The 26,309-nt window shown below is 43.6% G+C and overlaps 1 protein-coding gene across 3 annotated transcripts in view; it reads right to left on the bottom strand.

Annotated features, from left to right (window-relative positions):
* SPAG17 (sperm associated antigen 17) overlaps positions 1-26,309 on the bottom strand; it is a 1,712,709-nt gene that overhangs the window by 630,029 nt on the left and 1,056,371 nt on the right. For all 3 annotated transcript variants that reach the window (XM_069635754.1, XM_069635756.1, XM_069635755.1), the window contains exons 22-24: positions 16,654-16,765; positions 15,685-15,810; positions 14,031-14,144 (exon numbers count right to left, since the gene is read on the bottom strand). In XM_069635754.1, the coding sequence (XP_069491855.1) occupies positions 14,031-14,144; positions 15,685-15,810; positions 16,654-16,765 (352 nt within the window). The remainder of the gene's footprint in view (positions 1-14,030; positions 14,145-15,684; positions 15,811-16,653; positions 16,766-26,309) is intronic.

The following is a 26,309-nucleotide window of genomic DNA, read 5'->3' as shown; positions in this document are numbered from 1 at the left end:
GACTATAAAGTGATGTTTAGTCATGTCGCCATTAAATGCAGCCGTGACTTACTAGTTCTAACTATTACGACTGCTCAAAGAGTTAGTTCTACAATTCTTGAGACATTATCTGAACAAGAAAAAACTTTTTTGACTAATACTCCAATTACAGGGGTGAAACAAAAATTGGAACAAATTGAAAAATCTTTTCAAGATTTTAAGACCTTAACTATTGAAAAAAAGACCACAAAACTAAAGAAAGATATCTCCCTTTTTAAAAAAGAACAGGTCTATCCATATCTGGCGGATGACTTTAATCCTCAAACTGTTTGGAGGAATAATGCTAATTGGAATATGGGAAATTTGAATGCAAACAATTAGAAAAAAAGATGGGTTACATTTTCGGATACATAATCTAATAACTCAAGCAATGATGATTCCAACAATCAATCCCTGGGTGACAACCCTTTTCGAGGAAGGGGCGGCTGAAGAGGCGGCAGAAATGCCCCCCAAGGGCGAATGTCCCACAATATGTCCGTACAGAATGCCCCAGGAGAGGGCATGATGCACCACGATTTCCAGACTCGCAACCGGGCGTACATCTGGTGAATGTACCTATGATTGCATCCAATGAGGCATTGCCCATCTTCAATCTCTCATCACATATCTTAACACTGGCAGAAACTTCCATTTTGAAATGCGGCCTTTCCTTTGTCCCCACTCAAAATCCCAGTGCTATGTCCATAATGACTGAAATAAAAGGTTTTTTGAGAAAACAGACTACGTTTCTATTTTCTTAATAATACGATACCAAGAGAATCCAACATTTCTGGGTTGTATAGAGTGTCCACATTCACTCCAAATTCCAATGACCTTCCTTCGGAAGTTATCATCTTCGAAAAATTGGTCCTGAAAGAAATTGAACAAGCAATTCGATATCCGAGGACACAATCGGGACCCAATTTGAAACTATAGGAATTTCAGGCTATTCAAACTTTAGCTCGGGACCGCTCGATAGTGTTTAAAGCTGCAGATAAGGGTGGAGCGATAGTGGTCTGGGAGGCCTCCAAATACGATCAAGAAGTCTTGAGACTGTTGTCCATCCCTGGCCACTATACCAGAATTGCTAATGATCCATCTAAGTTGATTAAAGACAAGATTTTGGCACTCACAGATGAAGGTAACCAAGCAGGGTTCCTCTCTACAAAAGAAACTGAATACATTAACTTTTCATTGGAACAGACGCCCCTTTTCTATATCATGCCAAAAATACATAAAAACATGGAAAATCCCTCAGGCCGGCCTATATTTTGCAGCTGTGGTTCTATACTTGAGCCGATTTCCAAATATATTGATTTTTTTTATAAAACCTTTGGCTATGGCAACCCCTACCTTCCTATTAGACTCACGTGATGTAATTAATCTTGTCGAATTAAAACCTTTGGACTCATCCACACAAATACTGGTATCCTTAGACATTGAGGCTTTATACACAAATATACCTCAAGATAGAGCTATTCTCAATTTAAGAACAATCTTAGAGAGGCGTACGCCTCCACACACTGTACCAACGGAATTCCTATGTAAAGCAGCCCAATTGGTCCTGTGGAACAGTTTCTTTAAATTCAAGTAACAGTTTTTCCTACAAAGCAAATGCACGGCAATGGGCTGTACCTTTGCCCCCAATTTGGCAATAATATTTATGGCCTTACTGGAGGAAGAAAAAAATCACGCATTGCTCTAACCCTTATAGAGCACAGATCAAGATATATCGACATTATATCGACGACATATTTATGATCTGGGATGGATCCTTGGAAACACTGCTACTGTTTATGGAATGGTTGAATAAAGTGGATGTGGATATTCACTTCACTTTTGGGCACTCCACTTCCAGAATTGCTATTTTGGACTTATCAATTTTTTCAGAAGAGGGGTTCCTCCATACTGAACTGCACAGAAAGGCTACGGAAAGAAACACCACATTAAAATATGAGAGTCAACATCCAGTTAGCCTTCTGCGTAATTTACCATATGGTATGTTTTTGCGACTTTGCCGCAACTGTACAGATATTAACAACTTTACAAAACATGCACTCATACTGGAAAAAAGACTCTTGGAAAGTGGTTATCCAAGAAAGCTCATAAAACAATCCAGAAAGAGAGCTCGCTATACAAATAGAGAGGCACGACTGCAACCCAAAACTACGACAGAGAAAAGAGAAGAACTTGTCTGTGTGTCAACTTTTTTCCAACACAGCGAAGCCATTAAGGGCATTATACTTAAGAACTGGCACATTCTCAATGCATCAGACACCACTCTGTCCAAACCTCTTTTTGCATTTAAAAAGAGTAAGAATCTGAAACAACAAATCACTCGTGCTAGTAGAAGTTGCTCTATGCCTCCTTTGGTTCGGGACCTAAATAAAAATCCTGTCATTGGACACTATCCTTGTACTAGTTGCGTGGCTTGTAAATTTTCCCAAAAAACTACTTACTTTTTCATGCAAAACAAAAATCGGGACCTTTGCACTTTCACGACTTGCAAAAGTAAAAATGTCATTTATGCAATCATGTGCTCCTGCCAAAAGATGTATATAGGTAAAACTACTTGGGAAGTGAGCACTCGCATTAATGAACATTGCTCCAAGATAAAAACCTGCAATTTAAATGCCCCTATGGTGATCCATTATGTAGAGATGGGTCACAAAGCGGAACAAATGGTGTGGTTCTGTGTGGAAAAGGTTTCTGGCCCTAATTCCACTCAGCTTCTAAATAATCTAGCGTACAAAGAAGAACTATGGATTTTCAATTTAAAGACATTGACCCAGGGCCTTAATACTCTGGAACCCTGGCATTCAGGGACATGACATCCTATCATCCCATGGACCAATTCGTAGGCTATGGGATACAGAAAAACGTACACATTGGGCCTAGTAATTGCCTGTCACAATCACTTTACTAGTCATGTGATGATCATTACTTGATGTCTCCACTGCTTTTGTTTCATGTTGGCCCTTCATTCCCACTGTTTGCCAGGAGTCAATATTCCACTTATCTACCATACATAGTAGGGCTATATACTATCATAGCTGATTTTAGGGTTAATAATACAAGTGTAATCCATTCGGCAAAAATGGTTTCATCATGTTTATATTTGGAACCATCAAGACACACAATAAAACACAGACACACTTTTCTGATGTATTTAAATCAGTTTTGTCACTCACTTCGGTTATTCACATTAACTTAAAGGCTGTGTGCTCCATTAGGTATGGTGCACAATGGCTGAATAACGTTGTAGGTTCATTTACATTTGGTTCCATAGAAACACACTAAAGTGCCGGCAGAAACGTTCGTGAGCATGTCCACGTAATGTATGAGAACGTGCTGCTCACCTGTCCAAACAATCACGTGAGCGAATGGCCCACGTTGGCTCCTCCCAAGTTTTGGAGCTGCATCACGTGATTAGTCATTTCGCATTTAAATGCACCAACAACTTAGTTGTTCAGATGCATCACTACGGTCCCCAGAGTGAGCCGGACGAATCCCGAGGTTTTCAATTCCATCGCAGACTTCGGCTTCCATCGTTGCTGCGGTCACCTCGGTGTTAGCGTCCATCCGGGTAAGTGATCCCAAGGATATACTAGCGCCATTGTTGTGCCCTTCCAGCTGAATACATACTTTTTCAGCTTAACACTTGTTGAACCACACATACTAAATTATATATTCTTAGGCTAGCGCCATTGATGCGCCCTTCCAGCTGAATACATACTTTTCTAGCTGAACACTTGTGGAACTGCACACATTAAATTATATATCCTTAGGCTGTTGCATTCCGCAACTGCCAATCGCTCACTAACAGGTCATTTACATGGCTTACACTGGTTCAAATAACGGTATACAATTACTTATTAGTTCTTCTCTCTCTTGTTCGCTCTTGATGTTTCAGACGTGCAAGACTCAGGGTCCATCTCTCCTGAACTACGGGCCTCGACAATAACAGCTTGCTGAGGTGCCCCATTACTTCCACTTGCCCCCCTGCATTACCCGTCACTCTGGGTAAGAAAACAACCACTTGCCCCTTTTTAATTTACAGCCCCCCTGTACCTTTTTCATTTGATATGGCAGCTGATAACATCATTTATCTAAAATCTTTAGATTGGAGCTTTAAGCTGATCCATCTATCGCACAGGAACTCTCATCTGGACTCTGCCTACTTTATGACAGTGGTTCCAGTACCACACATACAACGGATTGACTTCAATTGTACCCAGGTCAGTCTGTAGTTCCTAGAAAAGGGACTTTGCACCTTTAAAAGGACCTCACTAGTTGGGCTTCACGTATGGTTGGTGATCTACTTTACTCACAATGGATCTGTTTTCAGCTATGATTCACTTTCTGCCTTGCCTAAGGACACTGATCTTTCCATGGTCGCACTCCCTGCATGACACCCTTGGTTTACCCCAGAGACATATAAGTATGGGGCCACAAGCAGGACAAGAGTAGATCTTTCTACACTTTGAAATTGTTAAGTAATACATCCACACTTCCTTTCTTCTCCTTTTCCTTCTCTTAATGATTCTTTTTGGGAATTTACGGCTTTATGTTTATTTTGCTTATAGAAACCCAATTACTATCTCCTGATGAAAACGTAAACCTAACAACGTTTATACGTCGAAACCGGTAGAGAAACAAACCTTGGATAAGGCCAACTTCAAAGACTTATCAACTTTGGCCTATCCCTACTGTTGACCACTTTTCTAAAATGTACTGTGGTTATGCATCTTGTTTTGCACAAAAAATCTTTTTTTATAATAATTGGATTGTTGATGAATTGTCATATGTTTTTATCTTAAATTCATTGTTGGCTTGTTTGAGTGGATTGATGTATGGAAGTGGATGAATGCATTTAATAGTATGAATTTTATGAAATTTTGATGTTTTTAAATTTATTCCTGCTATGCTAAATAAATAATTGCCTGAGTGCGGATTAAATCGTGATTAAACTCACATTAGATTGTATGCATTAAGTATAATAAAAACCTCAACATGATATTTTTCAAATTGTATCCTCTGGATTTTCTTTCCGAAATACATTGTTTTGAAACAGGCTGACCTTTGTAAGGGGCCCAAAAGCCACAAATCATTGAGATGTGCAGCAGAAATGTTTTGTTCTGTCTATATAGAATTTTACAACTCTTCGAATGTCTAGCGAGTGTAGAGCCTGTTCCGCTGGTGTGGATGGATGTGCGAAGAAAACTGGTAGGGTAACCTCAGCTTGTAAGAGGAAGGTGGACAGCACCTTGGGAATGAACAGAGTTTGTTTTCAGGATTACCTTGTTCCTTTCAAACCGGAGATATGGAGGTTTAACAGATAGCGCATGAATTTGGACGTGACTGGTACTATAAAAGCAATCTTCCAAGACAGGAACTTTATGTCTGTGGTCGCCATTGGTTCAGACTGAGGTTTCATTAGGGCGGACAGCACAGTGGTGTAAGCTCCACTGAGGTGGTGCTTTTTTTCTGAGGGGGGTAGGTGTAGAATAGGCTTCTCATGAAGTGTTTTACAAAGCCGGCTCCGGAAATGGGAGCTTTTCCTTGATTTCTGGTGTATCTAGTAATTGCTGCTATATGCAATTCGGTGGATGAGTGTGATAAACCATCTTTGGCTAATATTAACAGGTATGGTAGGATTTGGTGAGGCTCTACACGTAACGGATCCAACTGTTCTTGAAAACACCAAGTGCAAAACCGATTCCACTTGTACTTGTATGATTTGTTTGTGGACTCCACTCTGGCAGCTTTTAGGATGTTTCTGCACTCCTGTGTAAGTGTGACTTGTCTGAAGTCATTGAAGTCAGCAGTCAGGACTTTAAGTTGAGCACCGCTGGATTGTGGTGTCGCACCTGTTGGTTGCACATGGTCAGCATATCGGGGTCTTAACCCAGAGGAATTGTACTGATAACCACGGTTGTCTCGCCCATGTTGGTGCTGTGGTGCTGTGAGAATGACTGTGCACTTGTAGGTTGCCATCATCTGTAGGGCCCTGTGTATGACAGGCGTTGGAGGCAATGCATAGGCAAATATTCCTCCCATGACATTGTGAATGCGTCGCCTAGTTATTGATGGTGCGGATATCTGCTCACAAACAGCAGGCATTTCTTGTTCTCACATGTGGCAAATAAATCCATGGTCAGTGTTCCCCATCTGTTGAAGATTTGTAGGATTTTCTTGTACGCTAGTTGCCTTTCCTGTGACTGGTCATTGGCCCTGCTCAGCTGTTCTGCAGTTTGGTTTTCTTTTCCTGGAAGGTGAAATGCTTGTAGTCACATGTTTTTCGATGGCCCAGTACCACAGCCATTGGGCTGCTCTGGAGAGAGCTCTTGATCTCGTGCCTCTGTTTACGCACATAATACATTGTGGTTGTGTTGTCTGTGAACACTCGTACCACTTTGCCTCTGAGCACTGGCTGCAATGAGTTGAGAGCATGAGCCACTGCTTTCAGCTCCAGTATGTTGATGTGGAGTGTGCCTTGGTCGGGGACTAACATCCTTTCACTGACAGTTGGTGTGTGCGCAGCCCATTCTGTTAGTGAGGCATCTGTGACCAGAGTTTCTTGAGAAGGTGGATCCCTCAATGGGTCTCTCTTGGAGATGTTGGATGTATGAGCCACCACCGCAAGTTGTCTGTAAGCGACTTTGTTATTGTCAACTTGTTGTTCCATGTTCCCATTAGCTGGGACCACCGATCCACGAAGAATTCTTGTAGCGGTCTCATCTGTTATCTGCAATGTTGTATTAGGGGAATGCAGGACGAAATGGTGCCTAAAAGCTGCATGACGGTTCTGAATACGATCTTGGCACCTGGGTAGAATTTCATGATCAGGCAGGGTCTTGACACAGCCCTCTCTACTGAGGGACATACTCAGCCCTCGTTGGTGTTGAACTGTGCCCCTAGAAACACTAACGTGTTTAATCACTTGAAGTACGACTTGCTTGAATCTATTGCGAAGCCGAGGCGCAAGAAGGTGCGGGACACCTGCTGGATCGCTCTTTCCGCCACTTGGTACGATGGTGCTCATACCAACCAGTCGTCAAGATATGGATATATATCCTTTTATCCTGAGCAACGTGGCTATAGGAGCTAGGCATTTTGCGAAGGTTCTTGGGGCTGAGCAAAGGCCAAACGGCAGGACTTTGAATTGGTAGTGGTTTGTGCCCACGATGAATCTTAGGAACTTCCTGTAATATTTGCGAATGGAGATGTGAAAGCATGCGTCTTTGAGATCTAGTGACGCCAGGGAGTAGTTCTCCCTTATTGACTTGATGACATCTGCCAGGGTGATCATTTTGAACTTTTGTTTCTTCACATATTATTTTACACTTCACGACAAAGAATCTGGAGTATGCTCCTTTGCCCCTTTGATGTTGTGGGACTTTTTCTATTGTGTTTTTCATGAGCAGTTTCTATACTTTGTCCTTTAAGATATTTAGGAACGGCTGGCGTTGAAATATTGGGGGCAATGGAGGGGGGGTTTCCTTGGAATTCTATGGTGTGACCTCTTTTTATGATGTCTAACATCCACCTGTCTGTGGTTAACTGTTGGCATGGCTGCAGATGGTATTGCAAGTTGCCCCCTACTTGCTGCAGTTGGACCGTCGGTGTAAGCGTTCGACGAAAGTCAGGCTTGTTTTGCTGCCTGCCTCTAGAGACGGATGTTGTTTGTCACCTCCTTGGAGCTTGCTTGTAGTCTTTTTGTTTGTATGGGGACAAACGTTGATACCCCTGGTAGTACGCTTGTGAATATGAGGATGCCCTCTGGTATGCCTTCCTGCCTCTATTTGTTGGTGTAGAACGACCAGAGGCCCCACGGAAGGAGCAGAAATTGCACCACACCGTCCGTGTGGTGAGCGATCTTGCTGCATCAGTGTCTGTTTTTATGGCTTTTAGGGTGTCATTAATTTTGGGACCAAAGAGTTGGTCTCCCTGAAAAGGCATGTCTAGCACCTTTGATTGCACATCTGTTTTGAAATCTGTGCATTTCAATCATGCCTGTCGCTTAAGTACTACCCCACTTCTAATTTGTTTAAAACCTGTTTCCGCTATATCAACTGCGATGTTGATAGCATGTTTTGAGGCGTCTTCACCCTCTCAGAGGATGTCCAGGGCCTGTTTTCTTTTATCTTCCGGTAGGTAGTCTAACAGCAGTTCCATGTAATAATGTCCCTGCAAAAATGTCTCCTGGCAAAAAAGTCGCCAAAAAGGGCCGTTTTTTGCAGTGACATTATTACATTGAACATGCGGGGGGCACCCCTGAAACTCCAAACCTTTTTTTTTTCCAAGGGGAGCATGGCACACCACCACAACCCACGCTCCCATTGTCTCCATACATATGGTCACCATATATAATGTTGTCACAATGTTTTCCCGGCAAGATTATGTATGGCGACCACATGTATGGGGACCATATCACCCGATACCCTAACAGCGGTGTGAGCCGGTTCCACATCTCGCGATCATATCTCGAGATTATTGATAGTGAATTAGCCGCTTTTACTGTCAGGCTCCGTCTTTTTTTCCTGCTGTCATTTTGTCAGGTGGTACTGCACATTTTTGACCTTGTGCATTTGACTCTCTGCACACTGCTGCTGACACCACTGAGTCATGGGTTGGCTGGGATGTAAGGCATTTAGGGGACACTTGAGGTGCCTTACATTTGTTCTCCCAACAGCCTTTTAACGCTGGTTCAGAGAAAGGTTTTCTCATGAGTAACAGCCCTTCTTCCCAAATGTGGTCTAGGATGGGAGATGACATTACCACCTTCCTGCGCATTAAATCAAAAAGGAAGCAATTTTTTTTTTCTGCTCCGATGGTATTAGGTCAAATTCCTTTTGTACAGTGTTGTGAAATGCAGTTATGTCATCAGGTGGAGACTGACGCGACGGTTCCTCAGAATCTTGGATCGGACCCAAGTCTGTGTCCTCCCAGTTATCTCGCTGCGTAGATTTTGAGGTAGAGGATATCTGTTTCTCTGTTACCTTCTTCATCGTTGGTGGTAAAGGATTGGAGTTATCCTTCCTCTTGACTGCACGGGGGATGGTGTGGTCTTGAGGAGGCCCCCCATATTCTAATGGGGCTGATGGCTCTGTTGGGTCATGTGTGCCTCATGGGCTTGCAGGCGGTTGGTTCTCCTGGTTTGTGCCCCCGGTTTCCTGTAGCTGTTTTGTCAGGCCTGCTGTGTTCCTCTGAAGGGCCTGGCGCCTCGTTGGGTGTTTGCGGGTGGGGCTGATTCACTGGTAGCCCGGTATCCAGTTGTTGAAGTAGGTTCTGAAGAGTAGAAAGTACTTGTAAAGATAATAGGGACTGTGGGTTGAGTAACGGTTCAGTTAGTGGTGCAGCAGCAGCCGGGGTTGGTAATGTCGGCTGTGGTAACTCCTGTAACCCTGGTTCCACTGGTGTTTTCCGTGACAAATATTGTCTTTTTTCAGATGACTGGGGCTAGTACCCCTGTTCAAACTCTGAATCAATGTGGTGCTCCAGTATCTGGTCTGGGAGAATTGACGAGACCGGAGATAGTGCTGGACCCTTGGGTGCTATCGGATCATCAGTGTTCCCTTCGGGTGACTGAGGTAAAGAATGTCCCCCAACTTCTGCTACTATGTCCTGTTCGTCTCCGACGTTAGGCGAGTGCAGATGTCTGATAGGCAGTTTAAGAACTATTGTACAGATGCAGAGTCCTTTATTGGCTCTTGTTCCTTTTTATTTGGCATACATTTGTCGTCTGACTTGTTTTGTACTTTTGTTTTTCTAATTTTCCTTCAGTAGTCCTTATTTTGTGCCCGTAGACGCGGGTGCCTTAATAACCTTTTTCATCCCCCCCCCCGTTAACAGCGCAGACAGGAAAGGTGTTGGTGACTTTCCATGTACTGTTAATGATGCTGTCGACACTGTATTGCCTTCCATGGACAGGACCGTCGATGGCGAAGAAGGTGACGAGCGTGACTGTCGACAGGCGTGTGGACGGTATCGTCGTCGACAAAGATTTTATCGGCTTACCCGTCGACTATCTTAAGGTTGACAATTATGGTTTGATGGTCGTCGATGATAGAGAGGTCGACGGTTTTGCGGTCGCCGATGACAATTGTGTCATGGACGGTAGAGGCGCAATCGACAGTAGTTTTCAGGCGACATTCGTTGATGCAGTGCTTATTGCAGACTCCGTCACCGTTTTCATCGTCGACGACGAGCAGATTTTTCAGTTTTTCCCTCCTTTTTTCTTTTGAGGGTCACAGATGAAGAGGAAGATGACATTTTTGCTTCTGACCTGGCCCTTTTATAGGCTTTTGGCCCAATTGGTCTGTCTTCCACCACACTTCTAGAGAATTCAGCCTCTCAAAGGGGTATCTGCCCTCATCGAGCCAAATGGCTAGTCTTCTTTTCCTATCCGTTAGGGTTTTTGTGCTAAAGGTGACACACACTTCACAATCCTCCTGAATGTGGTTTGGGTAGAGGCAGTATATGCATTCAGAATGCTGGTCTCCCTCATACACATTCTTAATCCCACTGGTATGCCCTGAAAATAACCTTCAATCTTTCCTCAATATTATGAAAGTAAAAAGCACTCATCTGTACAGGTGATGTTTTTATAAAGTTGTGAAGAAATATTTTGAATTTCTGAAGAAATATGTTGGTTTCTGGCTTTATTTCTCCAGGAGAGAAAGCCTTGAGGCCTCCTGTGCGGTTAGGATCTGAAGATGGCCTCCTGGGTAGGGCTTGTCACTCTATGTCCCTTTGGCTGAGGCACAATACACCAAAAAGGACATAGATGGGCTACCAAAGTGAGCATAAAAACTCTATTACAAGCTATAATAAAATGTTATTGAGGATTCCCAGCCTATCGGCTGGGAATATTCAAATAATGTGAATCCATGAAAGATCCAATGTCGGAGAATAGGTGGACCCTGCGGTCTGACAACTGCACCATGACCAGGGGAGCCCCAGTTGAAAGCAAGAAGAAACATGATCTGATACAGTTAAAAGCTAAAAGGACTTGGTTCAGAATGGGGAAAGGAGTCCCGAAAGAAGCCACGTGAACTGTGTGAACTTTTTTGCGATGAACGTTTTGTGTTAAAGGAAATACAACTGAACCAGTTGAACATTGGTGTGTCAGGTTCCAGGGTATTGGGGGCTTATTTCTGATGTTTTGGGTGGTGGTTGAGTCAAGTACAATACAATACTTCCTTGACTTCATGTTAGACAGCTGATGTTCTCCCAGCCCTTGATGGTGAACTTCCTGCTCAGTAACAATTGGCTACATATTTCTATAAGCTATTGTGATGCAGTTTGGAACCTCTGGAGAGGTTCTAAACGGCCTTTCATTCAAGATCAGCCAAGAAAGGGTCACAGCACTTATCAGCTCCAGAGTTACCTGAAGAAACTAGAGAAGTGAAGACATATCCTTTAAGGAAAACCTACTGGAAAAGCCGGAGATAATCTCAGATAGGTGACAGTGAGAAAAATCTAAGCAGTGCTTTGAAAATGTTTTGGAACTTTAAAAGAAACGAATGACAAGCTGCATGTTCTGTGTAAATCTTTAACCTATTTAAGGAAGTAAAAGACATGATCTGATAATGTAAAGGATGAACTGTTTGTTACTTAAATAGTTGTAAATAAGTTATTAATCAACAGTTTTTGGAAGTGCACGTGCAAGTTACTGAAGCATGTTTGAACTACTGAAGTAGTGCGCAAGGTTTAGAAAGAGAAGCGTTTGTTGTCCATCGCGTGTCGGAACTTCCCTCGTGTTCGAGGAAAGCACCTAGTGGCGTGCCCCGCGTGCCTGCCCAGTTGAGGAAGCTGCGTCGGGCGAATTCAGTGGTTATGTGGCATAGTCATTAAAGGAACGAGGCGTCGGAACGCGGAAATCAGCTGAGGTAACAGCTGTACTGAACGTGTCAAGTGCGCGGTGAAAAAAGGGTAGTTTTGGAGACTTCCCTCTTCTCAGCCAGTCAGTTCCAGGTACGCGCAAGCAAGTTATCAGCTGCAAGGTACGCGTGAGCGCAAGCAAGTCAAGACAGTATTTGAGAAAGTAAGAAATTGTTATTAATTGTGAAAAGAATCCGCCGAGTTAAAGCAAGGACCAAAAGCATAACTAGCAATGTTAAAAGGAATTTTTAAAAGCTGCTGTAGGAAGCGAGCTTAGAAGCTATGTGAGAAACAAATTCAGTTAGGAACTGCACAAAGTAATTTTAGTTTGCTAATTATTTAGGGCCAAGAGTTTTGAGACACAGTTCAGTGTAATTAATCGCAAAGGATAGAACAAAGTTGGAAAAGGGAACTAGAGACTGCAATTGGACTCAGGAAAGAGAGCAAAGAAAGTTTCCCAACCATAACGGTGAATAGGAATACAGAAAACCACGTTGTGAATTAGAGGGTGTCTATCAGTGGTTAAGAGGATGCAGTCACAGTGAGCATTGCAGCACAGGAGTTTTTAGACAGATTGCAAGTGGCAGCAAGACAAGGATTCTCAAGCACCAAAAAGTCCTCCAAGTTTAAAGCAGAGGTAGTCAGGTAATTCAAGGGTCAAGAGTGGGAAAATAATAAATTCAGTGCAGATGTATTTTTCTAATGTTAATATGAGATGTGTTATTTGCAGGTTCTCCAGTGTTCCAAGAGTTGAGGAGATATGAGGAATCCCGACCGTTTGATATTTTCCCCACTTCCCCCGTTTCCCCCGATCTGGTCAACCAAGCAGTTGTACAATTGACTGTTGGGTGGACTGGTTTGGAGGATTGGGTGGGCTATCGTCTGCTCCTGCAGAAACTACGGCGCTGGGAGCTGATATGTTGATTTCAAAGTAACCACGAGGGTCTAAACTTGGCGCGAGGGAAGCCATTGAGACCCATTGAAGAAGTGTGAACCAGAGGGCTTTTGGGTTCAAGGAGGGGGACCCGGAGAAGCCTACAGAAATGACAAGGAAAAGGTACTGTGAACTTTTTGCCAAGTGAATCCTGAGAACTTGTGGAACGTCTTGTCCTGAGAGTTTTGAACTTGGGGAAGGGAGCCGTGGAAGAGCTATATATTAACACTGACCTTGCTTTTAACACTATTAAGTTGGCCAAATCCCACAGACCCTATTACTTTGTAGACGTGAGAGCAAGCATAGGTTTTGGCGCAGGCAGTAGTTTATTTTAACTGATAGACTTAGACTTTCCTTAGTTTTCCTTTCATTAGGGAGCATTCCCACCTTAGAGTTAGGGCACGGTAGGTATTTTTCCATCCTGACCACCAAGAATAACGGTTTTCCAAACCTATCTGTCTGTGGCATCCCTTGATTCCATGCCTGTCTCACAATATACAAGTTTCATGCTGGTCTTCCACATAAACATGTTTCAAGTGGCAGGTGAAGCATATCTTGATAAAGCTCTTCTTAGTCTTTGGATCGGCCATGGCAGCAGAAGTAAGCCAGACAAGGGCTGGTTTTGGTTGGATTGAGGAGTGAGAGTGGACTTCTTCATAGAGAAATCCGGACCTCTGGAGCCTAAAACAAAGACACCAATTGTCAGGATATGTTTGGTGTACTATAAATCCTGAATTTGAAGAAGAATCGTTGATTTGTTGTTGAAAAAACATCCAAGAAGCAGAGAGAGCTGGTAGAGGTCTCCCAACACTTGAACGTGTGGTAGGAAATCTGATGTGAGTGGCTAGGGGAGGAGCTTAGGTATATGCTGCCCATTGGCTGCAGGACAAGATGACCCAAAACAACTCTAAGAGAACACTAAAGTGACTGCAGTTTTGTATTTAAACTAAAAACTGCTCTCTATTACTGAGGAGTCCCAGCCTGACGACGGGGAATATTCATACAGCATGTGAACCTATGAAAGATCCCTATTCCTGCCCACTAATGCTCTTACCAATCCCAGCACCTCTGCTATCCCTGCACCCTACCAGTACATTTCTCTGTTGCTTCACCCCTGGGTTTGCTTGTATCAATCCCATAAACACATAGATGCTGTGTATCACCAAAGTGACATTTCCCCTTGTTTCGTTACCTGCACCTTCTCCGCTGGGCCCATACTTGCTCAATGACAGGTGCATTCCATTCTCCAAGATGGCTGAAAAGGACCCAAACTTGCTCACATTCATATTCTCCGGAATTGGATTTCCTGAAAAGGAAATGGGGAAAGGGTTTAAAAATCACCTTAAATTACTGGTTACTTCTGTTTCATCTGGGCCGGCATAAACAAGCAAAATATAACATTCTGGTAAAATGTTTATATCCCTTTGGCTACCGAGTTTGGTGATGCACCTCAGCACTGTCCATGGAAATAGAGACCGTGTTCTAAAACCTCATCTGGTGGGACTAAGGTCACCCCAGCCCATATTGCACGCAAACGTCCAAAGAACCGAGGTTCGTCCCCTAGAATTATAGCATTTGAAAAGATGCTTGCTTGGATTTCAGCTGATGCACAGGGGATGACCCCCTTGCTTTGAAACGCCCAGCCCGTGAACTGTCAACCCAAATGCCCCAAAAACTGCCAAATGCATTTAGCTAGAGAACATACCCTTTTCCAGGAAACATTTTCAGTTTATTTATGAAAGCGAGGGAGGACTAATGACATGAGCCAGCACCCGCTGACAAGTCCTTGGAGACTTGTACAGTAAAACAGTCTACTTCGGACTTACTGGACTACAGCTCAAATATCCAGGTTCTCCTTGAAGGAGACAAGATGTTGCTGCAACAGCAGCGATTCAGAAGGAAACGATCTAGGTTTATGTTTATCCTCTGCTCATTCTCTCCTGGCTGTTATCATTTTCCATAGGATGCTGATGAACCTTCATGTACCCTTTTGTCCTTCAGAAAATTTTGATAATTTGCAATGTTGTCTCCAAGTTACTATCCTGTGGCAAGCTTACAAGAGCTGGCTTATGAAGGCCATTATGATTGCAAATAAAATATTTCTTTAACTGGCTATGTGGCTTCTTAGATCTGCACGCTATCCTATAAACTGAAGGACAGAGAAGAACACATCTTTCCCACATGTGTGGAATGTTTCTTAGAATGTTATGCTTAGTAAAGTACACATTTAACTATTACCTACCCCAAATACATTAGACTGCTTTCTTGCATCCCCCAAATGTTTCTATTTTTTACAAATGATTTGTACTACATTCAATATGTTCAATGTTTTCTATTTCAACTGTATACTGAAGCTAATAAAGTTATGCTTTAATCATTGTTTTTCTTTTATTCAATATAAACATACTAAAACATATTTAAAATACTGCCCACATGGTGTAGTGTGGAGAGATGTTCAAAGAAGCAGATGCCAAGGCTAATCACATCAGACTGTGACCAGCTTCTCTACAGATCACATCAACCACCAGCAAGAAAATAGTCTTTTGACTGCTTCAGTGCTTTACAGAGTATCTGCAGATGGGGCCAGAAAAGTACTACTATTATTACAGATGACATCATTTGATAGCAATATGCACCTTACGGCAGCAGATGAGATCATCAAATGTGCATGGTAGTCACAGTGGCCTTCTCCAATAGACACCAGCTTACCAGAACTTCCATCAGACTATATTTATGTCCCTCTGCGAAATACATCACTTGCTAATCAAAGCAACTTGAGAGGCACAGTAAATGGTGTAATGTATTGCCTCATTGGGTGTCAATTCTGTCCAAGTAAATGTACTGACCTTTCTCCTCCGCAAGTTTGTTCGGTGTCTGGCTTAGTTCTTCTGAGTCCTCCTTCTGCGGGTCAGTGATGTGGATAAGGAAGCAATGACCATCCTTCAAAACCTTCACTTTTACAAAAAAGGAACCTAAGAAATCACACAGAGAAAAAAAAAAAAGGTTAAAAAAAGGCAACCGTTGCGATTAGAGCATGGAAATGTATTCCTGGATCAAACATGCTAAGGAGAGTGTATTGAGGTGAGTTTAACTATTCAGATTACACCTTTTAAAACTTCTAGCAGGTGCATCTCTGCAGCAGTGGCGCAGCAGTGCCTGATATTTACCACATTGACCTATCGATTGAGCAGATAGTCGACGGGTTGAGTGCTTGCCTTAGAGATAGGGAAAGTCTGAACTTCGCAAGTGCAATTCATAGCAGGACTGACTCTGCCCTTCATCCTTTAAAGTTGGATGCATTTTATACCAGTAAATTGGGTAATATTAACAGCTACATTACAGCGCTTAGAAATGGATGCAATCGGGCATGAAATGCTGTATAAAAATCTAACATTGTGGTTATGTCCTGATTACTTTAAAACTGACTATTTTATAATTGAATCAGACTTCTAAAGGATAATTCAGAAATCCATCCTCAGAGGGTAGGATTGGAAGATAACCAGCGCCTGTGGAAAAGACGAGGGCAGAGGTTTAGGCCACACTTTGCTCACTAGAGAACCTTCCTATGGCCACCCACATTCTTCTAAGAACACATGCAAAGTGAGCTGTTCTGCTGCCAGAGAAGCAATCGCTGGTGGAACAGAAAATCAGTTTGAGGAATGTTCCTTTCTTGGAAGTAAAAAGGAACATTGTTGTCTTGAAATCAGTCTATGTATAGGAGTCTGCGGGTAGCAAAAGAGCCAGTGAAATACCCCAATTCCATGAAAATTGTTGGTTGCCCACACCTGAGTAATGTTTCATTTTCTTTTGCTTACCCTTTTCAAATTTGACCTGTTCCACGTGGATCTGTCCACCATCGCTGGGATAGAGGAATCGACTGCCGCCTGAAACCTGGATTAGGTGATCTCCCACATTGTACCCAACAAACTGTAAAGGAGAAGAGAAACAAATTCCAGATGAATTCAACACTCCTTTATCAGGTGTAGCCCTCCTGCAGTAGGCGATTACAGTAGGGAGGCTTTGCATGTGATGGGATATCAAAGTTACTCACTTGCAATAATCTGTTTCCTTCTTTCAAATCATACACTTTCCAACTTTGAAGAATTTTCATCCATAGTGGTTTCATAAGATATTTTCCATTTGTAAACCTTTGCGGCATTGAAGGCTCAATCTAACAGATTGTTTAATTTTAAATAATAGCTTTTAAAATTGTTTTATCATTTGCCATTATATTGCTACTTGTGTTTTTGGCCTAATTTACCACATGACTCCTCCTCCCCTCCCCCAGCCCTTTTCTTGCTTTTTGTTCACATATTTTGACACATAAAACGCTGTTTTGAGTTTCATCCACTGAAATATAGTATTTTCTGGGGGATTAAAGGGGAGGTGGACATTTGGCCAAATTAATTTTGTAGTTACTGATATTCAAATACTTCCTGGTTGAAGTATTAGCGGATCACTACAGAAAGCCACTAGGATTCATTTTCCAACCATTTTAATTCATATGGTTACACCATATGTCATGGTAGCATTGCTTGTGTCAGAATTCTGGACACTCTCAGAAAAGTGGCATTTTGCTGTTCCCAACTAAACCCTTCTCGCCCTGGCCAACAGTTTATGTTTCTTGGGGTAATCCAGAACCTCCATGATAATGCCACCCTGGATGACTCTGGTCTTGATTTGCATCCTGAGTAATTAAAAATCATTTAAGACAATTTGAGAACCTAAACATCTACCCTTAGAGACCCACTAGAATTGGCAAAGGGATAGGAGCTAGAGCAAACATAAAAACCTAGGAAAATTGTATGATGAGGGTAGATTTTTAGGTTTCGAGTTGTCTTGTAGTAACTAAATGTGGAACAAATGTTATTTTTGGCCTATGCTAAATTAACCACTGAATGTAGGAAGTGCTGACCCACGTTCCCAGAGGACCTCCCATCATACATAATTCACAGTAATATCCTTTCTCTGCGAACACGAGGGAGAAGCATAACTGAACTATACAAAGCCTGTGGCATTTTGTGCTTCAAAGCAATAAATAGGGTAAGCAGTCAGTGGGAGGAAGATCTAGGAATCCCTTTGGAGGACTAAGAATGGAGGCAAGTGTATGCAACCACTGCAAGGGTATTCCGCCATAACAGGCGCTTCAAACTAATACATTATATAAAAGCTTACACTGGGCATGGAGCATAGACTGGTGCACAAGATAAATGCACATGCTGACGATGGCGGCCACAGAGGTGGATGCTCTCAGACCAATTTCCTCCGGATTAGGTGGATGTGCCCCCGGGTCCATTCCTTTTGGGAAGCAGTAATCACAGAACTGGTTGGGAAATGGTGAAGTCTATCAAATGAGGTCTACAAAGAAGAGAACATTGGTGTCTAGATTTGGGTTATTGGGCGCTGCTTTAGCTAAAAGGCAAATTGCAATGCAGTGGAAAAAGTCTGCACGGTTATTGATGGCAGCATATACCATGAATATGGTCAAATGAGAGAACCTCAGATTCAGGAAACAAGAGTATGGGGCAGGAGACACAGTTCCATCTACATGGGATACCCACATTGATGCTATACTGCTGTCCCCCGATTTCATGCCAAGAGGAAGCAGAAGAAGATTAGATAGTGTGTTTCAGAGTATATACAGCTTTGGGTTAGTGTGAACAAGACATGATGCTACAACACATAGGTTGAGGGTCACGCTGCTGAAATTTAGAAAACATTGTAAAAGGCTGCCGATTTGTTGTAACATGTGCAAAGGTTTATTGTCTTGAAGTATAAAACTGCTTCTGATCTGTTTCAATGTAAGAAATTATGGTTGTTTACCTTGTTGACAAAATAGATAAGAAATAAATATAATAAAGACACAGTTTTGCCTCCCAAATATTTCCCACCAAAAATGAAGAATTCAGAAAAAAACAGCCAGTGTAATTACTGGATTAATATTAAAGTATGGAAATTCCAGATAGTTCAGAGGACTATTAGGCCCATGTGAACAATTCTAATAGACTATTAAAGAGCATGAATTTCATTACCTCTCATTTGCAGATATTATATCAATCAAACACTATGTTGTATCAAAGAAATGCAACATCAAAATAATGCACATATTCAAAAATTGGTGTAAAGTACAATTAACACACACAAGAGATTGTCTAGCAGTACATTCTCCAACAAGTATAAAGATACACCAATGTATTTATTTATAAACACAGAAGCATTCATCAACATAGTAAAAGGTAAGTCAAATAATATATATACATATGTACAGTCATGGCTTGGTGTCCAAAATAAGACACAAACCACACTTTCGAATATATACAGTTTCAAGGTAAATACTTTTAAAATATAACCTTAAGAGGGGAGAAAAGAAACTCTACATTTCCTCCCAGGCCTTCTAAATAGAAGGCAGTACCAGTTCACAGGTGCCAAACCTAAGTAGTCCAATCCTCAATCTAAAAAGTAGCATTCCACAACGTTCAAGGTAAGTAACCGAGTTTAGGCTACTTTGGCGTAGTTGAAATGTTATTCAACGTTCTGTGAGGGGTCAGAAATGCCAGGTGGACAACTTGATATAGGTTTTCTGCAAGAAGCCATTTTATTAACTTAAAAGGTTATGATAAATGCCTCACTTTACCTAACCTGAAGTGGGTTTCCCTGTCTATGAAACTAAGACTAAAGGAAAACATTCTAATACACAAGGATATCTGTCCCTCACACTTATACATACAACAGAAACCTTTCAGGTATTCATATGGCTGTTGAATTTCAAAGAAATAATAATTAGAACCAAGTATTCTTGTAACCATGGTTGGATCCCCTTCCCCAGGATAAATGCAGAATTTCAAACAAATAAAGTTCACTTCAACAGTCCGATTGTACTTCAACAGGTAACACATACAAGTGTCTCCTAATAGCCAAGTTCTGTTTCCACCAGACAGCTCCTATACTTCTGCAGCATTTCATTCGGCGCATGATTGCATTATAATTCAACAAAATTCATAATTCTTCCAATGAATATTTCAATATGATTTCTCTGCTCTTGAGGAAGACAATGACTACTGTGAGGAACCAGAAGGTGTCTCACCCACTAGTCCCCGGGGATCTGTCATCCAGGTGGCCAGGACATGGACATCAATTTTGGATCCAGTTCCTGGGGGTGGATCAGTGCGGGAGGATCACCTGGGTGAGGGGTCTTCAGGGAGTGGGACACCAGATGGTGAGATGCAGTATCCCATTCCCTGTAACCCCTTACCCCATCCTACCCTGTAGGATATTTAGGAACTCTACCCCCCCTCCTTTTACAACACAAACACTTTCACACGGACAGCCCGCCATGCAAGAAAACAGACTAACACCCAAGCAGTATACCGGAGATGTCCCAATACAATGGTCAGGCGAGGTCACGCAATTACTGACGATCACACACACACCTCATTAACATTAAGCTTCCCCGCACTGATAAAAGGCGGAGCACGAGAGCACACTCAGAGCGAGGCAAAGAACATGAGGAAACACCAGTTTCGAGATGGCAGTTTAACGAGAGAAGAAAGATGAAAAAAACAGAAGGGGATCGCAAGAAGGGAAGCTCCCTTGACCTTTTCGACAAGGAACCGTTACTTTCCAGAAACGTCAAGATTAGAAAACCAGGAAAGAAAGCTGAAGAATCCTGCATTGTGTGTCAGAGATACCAAGGGCCCTCCCGCGTCAGTAATCAAGACGGGGAGAAACGCCAGCTGCCAGGGTACCGTCCTTGGCTCCAAGAACAAAGCAGTGTCAGTGAAATCAACACAGCCGGTGAGTTGGGGAGAAATACAAGACCGGTCTGTGTTGAAGCCAAGGTTGCAAGTAGCAACATTGTATGGCGAGCACTGGAACGAACATAGTTAAAACGCATGTGATAAGAGACGCAAGTAAAGTTGGACTGCTGATGAGTGATTGAACTTTCAAAGCAAGATACAATATCTTTGACTGAGTGGTCCGGCACCGCATGGGTGTTCAATCAAAGGTCTCTGTAAGGTATCCAGCTGAGAAGTGACGAAAGTGAAAGTGACAAAGTGTTATATCAAGAAGAGAATGAGTATTTGTGAATCGAAGTGGTCCTGCGATGGGTCGAGTAAAATCCTATGCAGTCGAAAGTCTTCGATTCGATGAATAAGGAAAGTTCGGGAAAATAGATAAACTTGGTCCCAGCCTGGCGGAGGGAGACCAATAAAAGGTTTTGTTTTAAAGTGGGCCTGAGCCGGGCAGACGGGCACCCGGGGTGACCAATAAATCACCCAAGAAGTTGTACATGTAAAATCCTAAGAAGAACGGAACTTGCATCCTCGTGCTAGAGAAGCCAGAGAATGTGCTAAGCTCGAGTGTGCCGCCTTGTCCTGTGCTGAAAACCTGGGGATGGGAAGCCAACAGGTTGAATATCATGACATATCATTTCTTGAACACTTTCCTTTTGCATAACATTGTTTGCCACATTATTTTATATTTATAAGAAAGGATTGGCAATAGGTTTATTAGTATAGGCCCTTTTATTTGGACAGACTTGACTAGGATTGCGTTATTTTTATTTGATGGTCGTAGCTTGCTCCTATCTTTAGATTTATGTAACGCTCACCTTGTATCCACGGGGACGGCATTCAGCCTGTTCGGATCTTATACAACCTCAAACCCTTCCCTGAAGTCTGTTTGACTGAAGACTGGGCCTGAAACACAGGATTGTCAGAGTTTAACTCTCTATTGTCTCTGCTTGCTTGACCCCCTTCTTTCCTGGGGTCCAAACCTTCCCCTTGGTCCACTCCTCACTTTGTGTTCTTGTGTAGCATGCTCTCTGTCCTGCCTTCAGTGCAGGGGTGCGTTGACTGCTGCAGGCTCAATGAGGCCTAGTTGCTTCACTGGCGTGAGCCCGGCGGACAGCGCTTGCTGTAACTTCAGCCCGACCGGTAAGTAGAATGAGTCTTATGAATAGTTCTGTTGACTTGACTCTTGTTCCTTCAATAATGTGTCTTTCCTTCCTTAGGTGATGGAAGGGGTTCTGAAATGGCGGCGTGCTGCTGAGGTGAGTAGCACTAATGGCGAGTGAGGGCGCGATGCGCAATGCAGCCCCTTCTTACTCGTATTAACCAGTGTTCGTCTCTGTGTCCTTTTAGGTGCAGCAATGTCCCAGCGTGGTTGCCAGCTGAGAGAAAGAGACGCAGTGAGTAAGCGCAATGTGCGGCGCCTCCGAATGCTCTCCACGCTAACCTGGTATGTCTTTTCCCTCTTTGCAGATCGATGAGATGCTCCAGAGTTGAAGTTACCCCGAGCGGCTTCAATTCAGGTAAGCGTTTGAATCTCGTACAGTTTGAGAAAAAGCAGAGATATGCAGAATGCTTACTAATGTCTTCTCCTCTGTTCTTTTCCCTTTCTTAGGATGCGGCGTGCCGAGATGAAGATGACACCGCCGTAGCTGCCCACAGGACTGGAGGAGCGATGGATGGAAGCTGGATGCTCAGCAAGGTAAGGCTATTATTAATGGTGTTCTTGCAGGGGCGCTGGGCGCGGAAGAAAGGAGCAGGTCTTCTGGAGACCGATCCGAGCACGGTGAGTGTCATGCTGCAGGTGCAGAGAAATGCAAAGCGGGTTTCTCGGCCTGGGCGTGGCTTAAATAGTCTCTAGGTATCCCAAGTATCCCTGGGTTGGCATCACGACAATTTAGGATTAGATAGGTGTTTTTCAAACCCAATTAAAGTTCAATAAACACACTTGAACTGTGATCACTTGGTGTCTGCTTTAGTGTTTGATTCCATCCCTTCCTTACACTACACACTCCTTTATACACAACAATGTTTTTGTCAGGATGGTTTTACCAGTTCATCAAACATATTAATCGCAGTGCCACTTTCTTTCCAGCACAACCTTTTACCACAATACAGTACTTCAATGTCTTCTTCCTGGTTCACTAACCAACAAGGACTACCACTTCCAATCCCTTTCCTGGTGTACTCTCCTGCCAAGATGAATCTCCTAACACTACTACACGTACTCTGGGTCTCTAATATCACATCAGGTTACTTTTGATTCAAGTTTCTCTCTCCAAGAAAGCCGTTTCCTCCTTTTCCTTCCAATGACCTTTCCTTGGCTTAGGCAATGATGGTTGTTATGCAAGTCACTTATCGCTTCCTCTTTGCTTTGGCAATACTGGATGCAGTTTTGTTCCAATATTGCATCCTCTTTACTTTGCCAATGGTGGTCACTCTGTGGGTTTAATACTGCCCACTCCTTCCTTGGGCAATGATAATTACAGCCTTCGTTAAATATCATTCTTTCTTTACTTGGATAGTGATAGTCATACACTTTCTTATTTCGTTTTCTCTCAACATGTGTGTTAAGCCAGAAATGTTTCCTATCATTATTGTGGTATTCAAAAAGGTATATGTGCAACTAGCAGTTAATGACGGATTGCCCCGGGGTCACCTGTCCAAGGCCAACTTACCGGTCTCTCATTGCGCATCAGCGTTTCGCGCTGCTGCCACTTCTTTCCTCGACAGACTGCTCCGGTTGCAGTTCTGTACCTTGTGCCTTACCCGGTAGGATCTCACGTTGCTCCTATCATTTCTCAGGGCTCTCCAGCCACGAGAGACAGACACAATGTGCAGAGAGCTCCCCTCTCCCACAGGGAAATCTGCAACAACAGTGCTTCCTGCTGCACAACCTCTGCAGTTTGGTCTTCTCCTGCTAACGACTCTCTCAGCACCATTAACCACCCACCAAACGCACAGCGTTGGTCCCAGTGTTCTTTCGTTCTGCCCCTCCTGCCTACAATGCCACAGATGACTTCTGCTGTTACTACTGCTACTCCCTCGCATCTGAACTGGAGGGGGATTTAAATATTCAAAATTCCTGCTAAGGTGTAGATTGCTAGGAACACTAGACTGCACATTGCAGTTCTGTGCCTCCAAGCTCCTCTTCCTCCTCTACCTCTGGAATTATGGGACTTGAAGTCCCCAACATTCTCATTATTCATTTCGTCACATATTTCAGTTTTAACTTGGCCTAACTCACTCTGTTTGCAAAACAGACCTCTAGATGAGGGACTTGAAAATATTAATGTGTGTTTCTTGGGTTCACAGTTTAAACCAGAGGAAAGATTATATTTCTCAGAAGGGAGGATATTGATATTCTGATATCATTGAGGGCGACCCTGTCTCTGCTGTCCCATTCCTGTTGCCCATGCTCCCTGAACCCAGGACTCACTCAGAACCCACCCCCAAACAAAGAGCAAAGAAGAGGAGGGATTAAAACCACCCCTAGTGGGCCCTTGCAGCGAGAGCCCGCCGGCGTTGAGGGCAACGTTATCTCCGCTGTCCCAATCCCGTTGCCGGTGCTCCTTGAAACCAGGACTCGCTCAGGACCCGCCCCAAAACAACAAGCAAAGAAGAGGAGGGATTATAACCACCGCCAGTGGACCCTTGCGGCGAAAGCCCACCGGCGCTGAGGGCGAGGCTGTCTCTGCTGTCTGTGCTGGTCGTGCTGGTATGTAGCAGTGAACACAAAGGGACTGTGAGGTGAGTATAATGACAAATGATATTGAGAGCATAAGTGCATTTTTCTATTCATGCTTTCACATCGTGCTGCATTGAAAGAGGCATAGAGGTCTGGCGCTCCCATTACTGACCAACAAACTTTGAACTATGATTTGCTGAGCGCCCGAGCAGCGTAAATGTACTGCTGACCTAGAACTGACCAAGGCTGGTATATCTACAAAAAGATATTAATTGCCTTTGGTGTGGCCGTACGCGGTGTGGGCTGCATCAAACTTCTCGGGCAAAATCCCGAAGAGACAACCGGCCAGTACTAGGGGTGGGGGACAGTCTATGTCCTCTAGCTGTCCTCCGAGGGTATCTGGCCCGGATGCTATATCAGTAGTCCTCTCCCCATCTTCTGTAATGGGTGCTTGTTGTGTCTCCCAGGAAAGCAATAGTGTTCTCCCCTCTTTGATGATGGAGCCACATAGCATGTTGGGAGGAGTGGGCGCTGAAGGATTAAACAGGGAAGAAATGTTGCCTCTGATGAATTTCCTGTTGGGGAGAATTCTCTGTTAAGGCTAATTTCCCAAACCTAGTGAGTCCCCCAGCCGCTTTGCTGGATTTTTGGGGTTTATTTTTTTCTCTCCTGCTAAGAGTGAGATTCTTGTGCTCCCACTCTTAGACATGATTTGAGGTGTTCCTTTAACTTTCCATGTGTTTTATGGGCTATGGGGTCTTTTACTCCATAGGGTCTCATGTGTTTTTTTGATGTGGGTTACACAGCACCCTCCGTGCCGTAACCCAGGGGTGTCGTAGCGACCCCCCAACATAGACACCATACCCTGGGACTGACTACTGTCTCCCAGGGCATGTAAAGTCACCATTGGCTTTGCTAGTCCCAAATTATGAACAGAAACCAGTACAAACCATCATATTGTGGACGTACTGGTCGGGGCAATTCGATTGCCCCGGGGTCTGTTGTTCGAGGGGGCACGTCTCCGTCCCCCCTGATCGAGTTTTGGCTGGTGGCAGTGGATACTACTTTTTATATTCGACCGCAAATATATCTCTATGGGATTTTCCCATTGTTCGAGGCTACCAACTTTAATTATTAAATTCTTATAGCCCCGAACATACCGCCGGTTTATTTATTTAATATTAATTCACTGGTTGGTATTTTTTGCAGAACTCTATTCTAAAATGGCGTTTGTGTTCTCTTCTGTGACTCCAACCCAAGTCGAGCCCTTTGTTCCACTTTTTGGCGGGCTTCTCCACAGAAGCCTCCAAAAGTGGTGCCACTCTGTCTGGGTACCACAGGGGATGTTGGAGGGGGTTTAGGCACCCTGGACTGAGTTACCTTGGTAACTCAAGTCGCACTCTTGTGTGATTGGCCCAAGTGGTGAGCCGGCCGGCTCACCACTTAGCATGTTTGATTGACAGCTAGGCTGAGTGAATGGGGGTGTGCTGCATAAAAGCAGGGCTTTGGGGACTGGAACTTCAGAAGTCGCCACAGGACCTAAGGATCCGAGGAGGGAGAAGCTGAACCGGCCTGCAACGACGACACCACCGGTGGAGCCCTGCTGAACCGTCTCACCACTTTTCCCGACGACAGAGGAGATCTCCAGTCCGGAGAGTCTTCTTCCTTTGACTGGTGGGGATAACCAGTTTTACCTTCTTTTCACCTTCCTAGAGCATCTCGTGGCTGCCTTGCCTGTGCCAAGCACCACGGTTTACCACTACCGCGAAGAGAAGGGTAGTGCCTTTTAACCGGAGAACTCCGCGGCTGGTTTCTTCCCTGGCAGTGCAACAACCTTCATCTTTCCTCCACGGCGAGACCTCTTCTTCCTCTGGACGAAACACCGACTTGCACCTGCTGCCAGGAACAACTGCCCCCGCTGGAGCTTCCTTCACACTTAAGGTACTGTGTCCCGCCTGGCATCCCTTGCGACAGATCGTTCGGGGTGACAGTA

Source organism: Ambystoma mexicanum, chromosome 7p, assembly GCF_040938575.1.
Source record: "Ambystoma mexicanum isolate Mex_15411 chromosome 7p, UKY_AmexF1_1, whole genome shotgun sequence".
Taxonomy (NCBI): domain Eukaryota; kingdom Metazoa; phylum Chordata; class Amphibia; order Caudata; family Ambystomatidae; genus Ambystoma; species Ambystoma mexicanum.
The sequence above is the reverse complement of the archived record's forward strand: the minus strand, read 5'-3'. Positions and strand labels throughout refer to the sequence as shown.